Source organism: Ursus maritimus, unplaced genomic scaffold (genome assembly GCF_017311325.1).
Source record: "Ursus maritimus isolate PB19 unplaced genomic scaffold, ASM1731132v1 scaffold_4, whole genome shotgun sequence".
Lineage (NCBI taxonomy): Eukaryota > Metazoa > Chordata > Mammalia > Carnivora > Ursidae > Ursus > Ursus maritimus.
The window spans coordinates 8,519,832-8,533,231 of NW_024426552.1; the positions used below are offsets into that span (position 1 = coordinate 8,519,832).

The 13,400-nt window shown below is 48.6% G+C and overlaps 1 protein-coding gene across 1 annotated transcript in view; it reads right to left on the minus strand.

The window, feature by feature from the left end:
- Positions 1-13,400, minus strand: part of SIM2 (SIM bHLH transcription factor 2) — a 50,628-nt gene that overhangs the window by 1,865 nt on the left and 35,363 nt on the right. Inside the window, exons 8-10 of the mRNA XM_040620977.1 lie at positions 3,436-3,583; positions 1,875-2,043; positions 797-1,205 (exon numbers count right to left, since the gene is read on the minus strand). Coding sequence (XP_040476911.1) covers positions 797-1,205; positions 1,875-2,043; positions 3,436-3,583 — 726 coding nt within the window. The remainder of the gene's footprint in view (positions 1-796; positions 1,206-1,874; positions 2,044-3,435; positions 3,584-13,400) is intronic.

Consider the following 13,400-nt stretch of genomic DNA (forward strand, 5'->3'; position numbering starts at 1 on the left):
ACACACAAATACACCTCTTGCAGCTACCCCTCAACCCCACCCACCCTCTGCCTGGGGTTGGGCCAGTGAGCAAACAGGAGTCTGTCTGGGCTGGGGAAGCTGGTGGCCCATCCCCGGAGGACATCTGCTTGTCTGCTACCAGGAAGAGCTGGGGGAGGGGCCACTCCTGCCTCTGCTGTTGAACCAGCGGTGCTGGGCAGGTGCCCATTGTGTGCCGAGCCCTGGGGTAGTAGGCGTATCGCATGGGTTATGGTCGCATTTTACAGATGAAGAAACTGAGTCGTGGAGTGTTTATGTTATTTGCCCTGGGTTGGTGAGTGACATTTGTGTCTTTGAGCTCATGAATTTCCACCACTGTTTTCCGCACTTTGAAAACTGGCGTGGGAAGAAAACCAACAGAGTCCTGTATTCATTTTTGGGTGGAGTGGAAAAGTAATCTTGTAAAATAAATGTGGCTGGAGCATTCTCAGTACCCGGGAGCTGGGTTTGAAAATCACTTTGTCTCCCTCTTGGGGAGCAAACGAGGCCAGGGTTTTCAGGGAGGGTGGCTGAACACCTGGGTTCCTCTGCCCTCAATACTGTCACTGGTGCCACGAGAGGCACGCGGACTCGGTCACCCTGCTCGTCTCCCTCTCGTGAAGCGACTCCCGTCAAGAGCAGGAAAGCGGAGCAATTCCTACTTACAAGCAGAAGGAAAAGTTGGCCCACAGTGTGAGGATCCTTTTTCCATTTGCCACCCACCACCGCCGCCGCTGTCCCCAGTCCCGCCCCCTCCCCTCGTGCAAACACGACCCACCTTCGTAGTTTGGCACGAGGCTGTGCCGAGCAGCGTTCACCGGCGGCTCAGAAAGGTTTTTAGCTGGAGACGGGCTGCTAGGCACTAGGGGGTTGGCGTAATGCCACTGGCATTCACCACTGGCTGGCAGGGCGCTCAGGAAAAAGCGTGCCACCTCACACGGGGATCCTTGGGGCTGCCCGAATTTGGCCGGCAACATTGGCTTTTTGCTGCTGAAGACGTGAGAGTCCAGAGGGAAGTGTCCATAATGGTAGGAGAAGGGCAGGCTGTAGGACGGGGCGTACAAAAGGTCGCTGCTTTCTGAATGGAGCTGCTGTTCTGGGGGTGCCGGGGCGTTTGCCGGGGGGCTGGCTCTCCAGTTTCCCAGCTGGCTGCATTCCAGTTTGTCCATTTGGAACGAGCTGTATTGCTGCATGGCAAAGAAGATGGATGAAGGGGCCAGTGAGACACTGCCCTCCGGCCTCACCAGACCCCACCCTCTAGGGCTCAACGGCATCCCTGGGCTGGGCCTACCTGGCCACCACAGTGAGGTCCCACCGGGGACAGGTGCACAGCAAACAGTACCACAGCGACCCACCTCCTGCTTGGAATGAGATCCCCCCAGCCCAAGCTGACCACATACCAGATACACATAGGCACTTTCTATTTCTGAGAGGTTACAAACTACTTAAAAAAAAAAAAAAAGGTTTTCATTAAAAAATAAAATTTTCATAAAAAATAAATTTCATTAAAAAATTTTTAAAAAGGAAGATTTTCATTGTGCTATGGAAGCACAATGCACTGTGCTCTAAGCCACGTTAACATGGATTCCAACAAGCTGATGTGCCTTCCTAATTTAGTCTTTTTCCTAGATCTGACGAGTTCTCCCGGATGTTGGCTTTGAGTGCCTCCAGGCCGAGTCACTGCTGTGTGTGCGGGACAGCCCCAGGGGACCTTGCCGCACTGCACAGGGAAGCTTCCAGCCCGGGAGACCTGCTCTGCAGTCAGAGGCTCAGCATTCCCAAACGGGCTGGGGGTCCTGAGCCCCCCCCAGGCCGGGTGTCTGCTGCACCCTGCCCCAGCGGGCCCCACGTGTTACCTGTGGGGGGTAAGGGTTTGTTCTCAGCTTTGTCTTCAGCTTCGTATTTTTGGGTTTAGCTAATTTCCTAGTTTCTTGTGAGGTAGACAAGGCAGTCCTCCAGGAGTCCTGGCACTTGGACGTAGACACCTGGTCCAGCGACAACTGCAGTTCCTTGTATTCGATATCCCTGAGAAGCAAGAGCAGGACAAGTCCTGTCCAGCGGGCTGCCGGGAAGAGCAGCTTCCCTGGCCCCACCCCTGAGCGAGGGCATCACAGAGCTCCAGCACAGCTTCACTGAGGTTGGATGGGACAGGACTTGAGCAGGGCGCAGCCCACCCTCATGATAAAAGCCCCCGCTAAAGGCCTGGGCAATGCTGAGTGAGGTCAGTGTTCTCCAGCAGGAACGGGGGGGCGGGGGTGTCACTGTAGTTCTCTCTCATCCCGTAGCTCCCAAACACATTTCCCTGGGGCGCCATGGGCCACGAGGAAGTGTGTCAGGGCAAAAGGAAAGGGCAGAAGCACTACTTCTCAGTTTGAGTATCTGGGCCTCAGCTGCTTCTCTAGTTAGCACCCAGGGAGGCGTGAGTGGGGGACCGTCAAGGGTCCAGGAGCCTGGCTGCCAGCTTCGCCCATTTCCACAACAGGCACCTGTTTCTGCCCTAAAGAGCCAACTAGGCATGGTTGTGTTCATGGGTTGGGGGGGGAGTTGCCCAAAGTACCAGCCCACACCTGTTTGCTTAGGAAGAATCATTAAGTGGCTAAAATGCTTTCTTCCCTACAGTTTTGCTAAAATCACGCTCTAGTTCTAAAAAAACCAAACCAAACCAAGAAACCAGGGACCCGGCAATCATTCTGTGAGAGAACTGAGAGCCTAAACCCTCAGTGCCGTAGAGCACACTGGAGAACCTTGGTCAGGGTGGGGCTGGGGGGCTGCGAGGGTATCAAGTTCAGAGCCAGAGCTGGGGGCGGGTGATTTCACATACAGTAGCCATGGTGGCTCCACAGTAGTATATGGTCCCAGGGAGACGCATGTCCTGCTGTGCGTAATGGTCTTAAAAGTATTTGCAACTGAACTTGACCTTCTGGGATTCTAAAGGATTCTAAACGTTCATCATCATCTACAATGGGCTATACAGAAAGGGAAAAAACGCGAGCTATCTCCTGTCCCAAATGGCAGGAGCATGCAAGATGACCGGATGTTTGTGGGCACGAAGAGTATAACTTCATATTCCTGGTCCGGGATGGACATCGCCTGTAGAGCTTATGCAGGATGGAGGGGGGCCATCTCCCCCCACCCTCAGCTGGTCTCTGTGATCTGATCTTCAGCTGTGCCTGGGGCAGGGCTCCCTTTCTGGTGTTCCCCGCACTGCCTAGCACCTGGCTCTCAGTGCTCAGTACAGAAATAGTTTGGACCTTCCCAAATGAACAGACTGTTCAAATAAAAACGAAACAGCAGACAAATGAACAGTTTCGGAAAGAGAGACAAAGAGAGAGAGAGGGAGAGATGGTGCTTGTGGGAGCGGGCTGATGAGGGACAGGGGAGGAGGAGAGAGCAAGGAAACAAATACGTCTGACTTACGTGAGGACATAATTGACACTCACGATGCAGTGCGGCCGTGACGAGCGGCTGTTGTGCACGACGGTGGCGCAGCTCTGCACCCACACCCAGCCGCCCAGCTTGGACAGCAGCCGGTAGTACTTGGTGGTCACCTGGCCCTTCACCAGCACTGCAAGCACAAGGTGACATGAATCCCGAGGGACAATTAGCAGGCCCCGCTTTGGGGACACCACGCCATGGATAACCTGCAGCCCTGGTTCTGGACCTTTCTGGGGTCAAGGACACCTCTGAGAACTTGACAGAGAAATGGGCTTTCTCCACAGGAAGGTACATGCTTGCACGCACACACACGCACACATGCACACGTGCAAGATTTTTGCCTACAATTTCAAGGGGTCTGAGGAGCAATCTCTCCCCCTCATCAAATTTAACAGTCACTGATTTCATTGGGAAAAACAATTAGTCCCCATACAACATTTGCACCTGGCAGAGTGATAAAATTGGTTCTGCTTTTCAGTTTCCCAAATGCCACGATTATGTTATAATCCCCCAAACCCTTAATCCCCAAAACCCTTAATAGGCACCAGGGGGAGGGGTGATGTAGTTATTTTAACAAAATAATAAGTCCATTCAACCAAGTGTCAAATTGTTGTTGATAGGTGCTACTCTCCAGAACACGTGTGTATTCACGGTGAGACTGCTATTCTGTTGCCTTTTATATTTTCTTCCCATCAACCCCCCTTTTCCTCAGGCCTGTTAATTTCCTATGTTGCATATGTAGGAAAGAACTCTGCTTGGCTGGTTTCTGAACACGGGGCCTATGGGCCCATCTTCCATGCATGGGTGCAAACTCCAGACTGCTGAGCCACACTCACTTCCAAAGCCTCTGTGCTGATTTCCCTCAGGGCCTGGAGGGCACAGGCTGGAGGGGAAGGAAAGTGCCAGAAGCTTTGGGTGGGCAGTGGAGAGGAGAAAGTCCCAGTTAGTCTTCTCCAGGGAAGAGAAGGCCAGCACAAATCTAAAAGGCATCCCTTGATATCTAGGTCATGGCTACAGGGCATCCCTGCTTCTCAAAACAGGGCTGGCCCCAGAGCCCTAATTAGCAGCCACCTGAGCAGGGATGTGGGGAGGTGGCCAAATTCTGTGCCTGCACTAGTTGGCACCGAAGGAACCCCCAGGGGCTGAAATTCAGCCCTCATCTTGTGCCACTAGGCAGAGGCCCCGTCACTGTCTGCCCAAACCCTCCTGGGGCTCTCCAATGCCTTTTGTGGCTTCTTTTTATATTAAAGGTGCTTCTTTATCATCCACTTTAACACCTGCAGTAAAATATTCTGGTGCAGAAGAAAAATTACTGCAAATACGATAGTCAAAGAGCTACTAGCCTTAATATATAAAGAGTTCACATAGATCAATGAAAACATTAAGACCCTAAAAGTAATATGAGAAAAGGACCTGAACAAACAATTCACCAAAGAATAAATATAAGTGATAAACAAATATTCAATGTATTTGCTAAACTCAAAGCTAGATACCATCCATTAAATCAGCAGACATTCAAAAAGAAAAAAAATATTGTATGGTTCCATTTATGTGAAATGTCCAGAATAGGCACATCTTTAGAGATCAAAAGCAGCTTAGTGGTTGACAGGAGCTGGGGGATGAGGAGGACCAGGAGTGACTGCTGATGGGTACCAGGGTTCTTCTGGAGATGAAGAAAATGTTCTGGAATTCAGTAAAGGTGATAGTTGCACAACATTGTAAATATGCTGAAAACCTCTGAAAATGGTTAAAATGGTGAGTTTTATACTATGTGGATTGTATCTCAAAATAATGAAATGACAATGGGCGATGTCAGCTAATCTATGGTGGGAGGCATTGTCATGTGTTGACAGAAGATATGTTCCTTCTGGGAAGCAGTCTGATGGCTCATATCCATTGACACAGACTTCACTTCCAATAATTGGTCCTGTTACAAGGATTTCTGCTTATAATTCTGGGGGAAAAGGAGGGGGAGACTTAACTGCCCAAGAAGTTTAGGGAAGATGGTAAATAATTTTGGAGTACTATGCCGCTACTGGAATAATGATTAATAAAACTTTGTAGCATTATGGGGAATGTGTATGACATAATGATAAATGAAAAGAAGGCACATCCAAGACCACAGACGTACAAAGATCATATGAGACTGCTATGAACAATTACATGCCAACAAATCGAGGAACTTAGAAGAAACGGCTAATTTGCTAGAAACATACAACTTATGAAGACTGAATGATGAAGAAACAGAAAATCTGAATAGGACTGATTACTAGAAAGAAGACTGAATCAGTGATCCAAACCTCCCAACAAACAGAAGTCCAGGACCAGATGGCTTCACTGACGAATTCACCAAATGCTTAAAGAAGCATTAATACCAATCTTTTTCAAACTCTTTGGAAAATCAGAGGAGGAGGGAATACTTCCAAACACATTTATGAGGCCAGTGTGTCTCTGATACCAAAACCAGACAAGGATACCACAAAAAAGGGAAATTACAGGTCCATATCTCTGATGAAATAGATGCAAAAATCTTCAACAAAATATTAACAAACTGAATTCAAGAATACATTAAAAGGATCACACACCAGGATCAAATGGGATTTATTTCCAGGATGCAAGGATGGTTCAACATCTGCAAATCAATCGATAGGATACACCACATTAACAAGGTGAGGGATAAAAATAGATGCAGAAAAAGCATTTGGAAAAATTCATCACCCATTTATAATAAAAAAAAAACCCTCTCAATAAAATGGGGATATAAAAGCCCACTGTACATAATAAAGGCCATTTATGACAAGTCCACAGCTAACACTACACTCAACAGGGAAAAGCCAAAAGCTTGTCCTCTCAGATCAGGAACAAGTCAAGAATGCTCACTCTCGCCACTTTTAGTCAACATAGAATCAGAAGTCCTAGCCAGAGCACTTAGGCAAGAAAAAGAAATAAAAGGCAACCCAATCGGAAAAGAAGGAGTAAAACTGTCACTATTTGCAGATGACACATTATATACAGAAAACCCTAAAGATTCCATCAAAAAATTCTTTTTTTTTAAAGATTTTATTTATTTATTTGACAGAGACAGCCAAAGAGAGAGGGAACACAAGCAGGGGGAGTAGGAGAGAAAGAAGCAGGCTCCCAGAGGAGGAGCCTGATGCGGGGCTCGATCCCATAACACCGGGATCACGCCCTGAGCCAAAGGCAGACGCTTAACGACTGAACCACCCAGGCACCCCCAAAAAACTCTTAGAACCAATAAACGAATTGAGTAAAGTTGCAGGATATAAAATCAATATACAAAAATCTGTTGGGTTTCTATACATTAATAATGAACTATCAGAAAGAGAAATTAAGAAAACAATCCCCTTTACAAATTACATCAAAAAGACTAAAATACCTAGGAATAAATCTAATGAAGGAGGTGAAAGACCTATACCCTAAAAACTACAAGACATTAGTGAAAGAACCTGAAGGAGACACAAATTAATGCAAAGATATCCCATGTTCATGGAGTAGAAGAATTCATATAAAATGTCCATACTACCCAGAGCAATCTATAGATTTAATGCAATCCCTATTAAAATTCCAGCATCATCCTTTGAAAAAACAGAACAAACCATTCTAAAATTTGTATGGAACCCCCCAAAATTCCTTAAAAGATGAAAAGCAAAAATAACAAGTGGTACTGCATAGCAATAAAAATAAGTGTTGGCAAGGATGTAGGGAAGAGGGATATAGGGCACCCCTGTGCTCTATATGTAGGAATGTAAATCGGTGCAGCCTCTATGGAAAACAGTAAGGAGGTTCCTCAAAAAATTTAAGACAGAACTACCATATGATCCAGAAATTCCACTTCTGGCTAATTTTTCTGAAGGAAATGAAAACACTAACTTGAAAAGATATCTGTGCCCGCGTGTTCATTGCAGCATTACTTACAAAAGTGAAGAAATGAAAGCACCCTAAGTGTCCATCCACGGATGAGTGGATAAAGAAATTGTGGTGGATATATGTACACACACACACAGAGGAATACTGTTCAGCCATTAAGAAAGAAGGAAATCCTGCCATTTGGGACAACATGGATGGACCCTGAGGGCATTTTGTTCAGTGAGATAAGTCGAAGACAAATACCATGTCACCTCACTTACATGTGCAAACTAAAAAAAAAGTTCATAGATTCAGAGAACAGATTGGCTGCTGCCAAAGCTGAAGGGTGGCAGGTGGTGAAATGGGTAAGAGGGATCAAGAGGTAGAGACTTTCAGTTTTGAAATACATAAGTCTTGGAGGGGCATCTGGGTGGCTCAGTCCGTTAAGCATCTGACTTCAGCTCAGGTCATGATCTCAGGGTCCTGGGATGGAGCCCCGCTTTGGGCTCCGAGCTCAGAGGGGAGTCTGCTTCTTCCTCTCCCAACTCATGCTTGCTGTCTCTCTCTCTCAAATAAATAAAATCTTTATAAAAAAATAAATTAAATGAATAAGTCCTGGAGATGTAATGTCCAGCATGAGGACTTAATAACACTGTATTATATACTGAAAGTTGCTACAGGAGTAGATCTTAAAAGCTCTCAAGAAAAAAATTTATAACTATATTGTAATGGATGTTAACTAGACTCATTGTGGTCACATAGCAATACATACAAATGTCGAATCATTACGTTGCACACCCGAAACTAATATACTGTTATATGTCAATTATGTCTCATTAAAAAAAAAGACGAGATTCAGAAGTACGTAGAGTACAGGCAGGAGAAACTGCACGCACATGTGCACACACACATATACACCCAGCTAACTGTGTGATCGCGGACAAGTTACTAACCCCCTATGGCTCAGTTTCCTCATTTAGAACAAGGGCATAATCATACTCCCTACCTCACCCGCTGCTGGGAGGATAGATAATCTGCGTGAAGCTTTAGAACAGGGGCTCGGACACACAGCAAGGACTTGATATATATTAACTCTCATTATCTGGCTGGTCAAATTACAAGTAAGTTTCATTTTCTTCTTCTCAGCTTTTTTTGACTGTCTACATGTCCAACAATAAGGAGGTGTTTGTTTCTTAATAAAAGTGAACGATGATTTTCCCACAGGTAAGTAGTTTGTGTGGGGGTCAGGAAGTGGAAATTCAACACACATGAGGCCCCACGCCCCTCACTTAGCCCCACAACCGCCATCCCGCCCAGACGAAGGGCACGGCTCTCTGGGACAGTGCAGACACGAGCGCTCTTCTTCCCAGGGTTGGCATGTGCACCTGCGTGGGCTCCCTTGGCAGGAGCGAGATTCCATGCCGAAGAGCACAGACAGAAGTAGTAGGAAAGAGCTAAATTTACAATGCTTCTCCTCTTGGGGTTTGCTTTTTTAACAGCAAAATCCGCGGTTTCTATTTCCAGCTCAGGTTTGCAAACATTGCCTCATTTCACCATCCCGCCCCCCAACCGTGGGAGGCAGGCAACACGGGGAATGTGGGGCCAACAAATCTTGAGGGCACAGCTGGGGCCCTAGGCTGGGTGTTCTGAATCCCTTTTTTCAGAGGGACCCCTGTGGGAGGAGGGGGCACCAGCCTCCAGAACGTTCTCTGTAGCTACATGTGGAAGGAGAGGTGGAAGGAAGGTTAAGGGAGACTCAATGAATTTGCTTTGGGCCCCAAAAGAGATGCGGTAAGATCCAACAAAGGTTCCCTATGTGGATTCCCAAGTGGCCATTCCTCCTTCAACAGGAGCGCTTATGAAGCTCCTCCACTTTGAAATCTGCCCCAGAAGTGTCTGCCCCTGGCAGTAAGACCAGATGCCTTTCCTTTTTCCTATCTTGTACCTCATTCTTTCTTCTCCTTCTTCTCCTTCTTCTCCTCCTCCTCCTCCTCCTCCTCCTCCTCCTCCTCCTCCTCCTCCTTCCTCCTCCTCCTCCTCCTCCTCTTCCTCCTTCTCCTCCTCCTTCTTCTTCTTCTTCTCCTTCTTCTCCTTCTTCTTCTTCTTCTTCAGAGAGAGCTAGTATGCACGTGCAGCGCGGAGGGGCAGAGGGAGAAGGAGAGAGAATCCCAAGGGGACTCTGCACTGAGTGTGGAGCCCAACATGGGGCCCAATCCCACGACCCCAAGATCAGGACCTGGGCTGAAATCAAGAGTCAGATGCTTAACCAACTGAGCCACCTGGGCACCCCCATACTTTCCTCGTTCCTTAAACATTCCTAAAACCCACCCACAATCATCTAAGCTGAATACAATAAAGCCAGTTTATCCCACATATTTTATATTAGGATTCCAACAGCAGAAGTCGCAGAGATTTTATTTCTGACCCTCCCTGCCTCTGCTCTGATGGGGCTTAGATACGGAGACCAAACAAACATAGACATAGAATTCTTTTTTTTTTTTTTTTTTTGCTTCTCTACGACCCATGGTGATAGTCCGCGTATCAATCCAAGCTGAAATCCTAGACGCTTAGTCACAACATTCCTTGGTTTGCTCTATCTCCCTTCCAGTCTGTTGTTCTTAATTAGCTGCCCGAAATGATCCTGGGGTGGAGGCCCTGCTTGGGGGTGACGGATGGGGGCAGGCTGGAGATGTCCCCTAAGCTGTAAGCTCTGGGAGCGGAGGACTTGGCCTTGGTGCTTCTAGGCCACGGTATCTCCAACATCGTGGTCTGAGATATTTCTGAAATCAGGGTGGCCCATGATGAGATGGAGGCCAGTGGTCATACTTTTCTGAGGCTGCTTTGGGGTGGAAATTCTGGTTCTGTGAATCTGCTATCCAGAAAAGTAGGTGGCCTGCCTGGTTCCTCCAGAATTCCTCCTGAAGGCACAAGCGAGCCTGTCAGCGTCTGGGAGGATGGTAAACCTTGGCCTGGGGCACAATTTCTACTTCTATTTGTATGTATTTCTATTATCTATTCCTATTTTCAATTTTAAGAGCTGAAAAGGACACGAAAAATGCCTGTCGTGACTGAATAATGTTCCCCCAAAAAAGATGTTCCACGTCCTGACCCCTGGAACCTATGAATGTGACCACATTTGGGAAAAGGGTCTCTGCCGATGTAATTAAGTTAAGGATCTCAAGACGACATCGTCCTGGAATAGGGTGGGCCCTACCTTGAACAAATGCCCCTCTAAGAGACAGAAGAGGAGAAGACACACACAGGGGCGTCTGAGGCAGAGACTGGAGGGATGGGACCACAGCCAAGAATTGCCAGCAGCCGGCAGAAGCTGGAAGAGGCAGGAATGATCCTCCCTCAGAGTCCCCAGAGGAAGCCCAGCCCTGCCGACACCTTCCCTTCGGGCTTCTGGTCCCCAGAACTATGCGAGAGTACATCTCCCTTGTGTTCAGCCCCTAGTTGGTAGTATTTTGCTAGGACAGCCCCAGGAAACAAAACCACCCTCCATGGGAAAACTGGTGAGTGCAATCCCCACGCTCCTCCTGCTCTTATCCCCTCTGGCAGCTCCGGCCTCGGGGGCGAATAGTCAGAGAGACTGGAGAAGAGCCGCGTGCTGTTCCCCACACGATGCCCTGCCCCACACCGAGGCACTTTGATGGGAAGGACGACAGGGAGAGCACCTTCAGGAAGAAGGTCCCCATGGGCCACATTGTGGCACCAACCACGGAAGATGGGCCGAGCCTGACCCATCCGGCCCCCCAAAGGTACCGTCTACACCTCTAGATGTCCAAAGCTGCTTCCAGGGATCAGGACAAGGTGTAGACCACGCTGTGCTTTCGAGGATTATTTACTGCTCCATCGCTCGTGGTTCCCCCTTAATGCGCAGGCTTCCCCACACCTTCACCTGCAAGGCAAAGACCCCTCTACCTCCAGACTCCGCTTGGAGGATAGTATCCAGAAAGGATCTGAGTATGAATGAAACATGGTTGTGCATTTCCAGCCCAGAGGCGAGCAAGGCCAGCAGCAGAGGCTAGGGTCGCCTGAAACGGAATCGTCACACTAGACTGGAAACTCCTTTCAAGTTTAACTTCCATTTGAAGACTTGTGTGCCCTGTTCCGTGGTGGAGCCACAGACGTGTGCAAACTGGTATCCCATGTACCGCATGTGCTCCTGCATGGGCTCTGTTGGTGGCACAGTGCTGTTGTTACGCAGATTGCCTGTGCATGGTCATGTGTTAGCCGCAGGCTCTACCACTCCCTACTGCCCTACAGATGCCCCTTCATACATGTCACATGCCTGGCCCCATAAACATTTGGGTTTGTTACTCTTGTGTGCTGTCTAAGGTACGTTCTCCATGGGTGTCTACCAGCTGTCCTATAATTTTGTTGTAACAGTTATTGCTTGAGATCTGTAGACCACATACTCAGGCTTGGAAGTCTTTCTGTGATATTGAAATGTTTTGACAGTTGGACATGGCCTGTGTTCTCTGAGCTGGGCCCACGCTGTAGAGCGGCCTAACTGGAGAGCTAGGTGACATTCTCTGACCATCTTGGACAAATAGCCTTTTGGACATCATACTTCTTCCAAACTGCTGTGTCCACAAGAAATCTGCCCAGTGTCCCTCAACAGAAATCACAACTTCACTGATATCAGTCCCTTCCCAAGCTGCATATTGCCCTGAGGCCCCATGATTGTCATGCCTGCACTGGGGCCCACGTTCTGCAGAAGCCACCACGGATGGTGGGCAGGGAAAGGCTGGGAGGGTCAAATACATTCCCTAGGGGATCCGTGTTCATTTTTCCTTTCAGAAGCTTCTGGGGAAAGCTCTGGCACAGTCTGACTTGCAGGGAAGGCCCAGGTCCACAGTGACACAGAGGCCGAGATGCCAAGGCCATGCCAGCCTCCATCTGACCTCCGGAAGCCCATGCTCCCCAAAGACGGCACTGCCCAGCCCTGCTTCTCTTCATGAAGCTGACTTTCTGGAAGGTGTTGAATTCTCTTTCTTTAGGGGCTATGCTTTCTTTGGACCCCGTGGATCCCTGCTCTGGGTTAAGATAATATTTTGAACAATGTGTGAAAACCATTTGGCTGACTGGGGTCCTCCAGCCACCACTGCCGCATGTCCAAGTCCGCTGCTGGCAGAACCCTTCGCCCCATCTCCAGGGATTCCTGGGTTTTGGACACCAGTGTGGAGAAAATCTGGCCTTGGAAAATCGGACAGTCACCTCCCTGGGTGTTGGCAGATGTTTCCTGTGCTCAGTGACCTCATCAACTGTGAAGACAGATGCGTCTGTATGTCTCCCTGGAAGAGGAGGCCTTGGAGTCCTGAGGGTCACCATAGTCCTGGCCACCTCCAGCCGCCTTCAGTTGTGGGATGGAAAGGAAGTGGCAGAGATTGCCCCGCACGTCTACACTCCTGGGGCAACCACCAGCCAGCTCCAGCTGTGATCGGAATGAAGGACTTGAGTCCCAGGTGGGCAGGGGCCACCGTGCGGATCCGGGATCTGGGTGAACCCTGGAGGGCGGGAGGCTTGGGCCAGGCCCCTGAGCCCTGCCGTCACTTACTGAAGCATTATGTGACAGGACTATTCCAAATGACGAATCCTGACTTCTCAGACTTCTCACCTGTCCCCCCAAAGCCTACTACTTGGGTACATAAGAGCTCTGAGACAGAGTCCCTGTCACGGACTGAACTGTGTTCCACCCAAATTCATATGCTAAAGTCCCGTCCCACAGCACCTTGGAATGTCGCTGTATTTGGAGACAGGATCTTTAAAGAAGTAATTGAAATAAAATGAAGTAATAGGGGGGACCCGAATCCAGTATGGCTGGTATCCTTATAATAAAAAGAGAGGAGGACGCAGACACACACAGAGGGATGACCACTGGAGGCCACAGGAACAAGACGGCCATCTACAAGGCAAAGACAGAGGCCTCCGGAGAAACTAGTCCTGCCGACACCTTGATCTCAGATTCAAGCCTCCAGCACTGTGAGAAAACACATTTCTGTTGGTTAAGCCCCTCAGCCTGTAGTATCTTGTAATGGCGGCCCGAGCAGACCAATACAGTCCCCATAAGGATC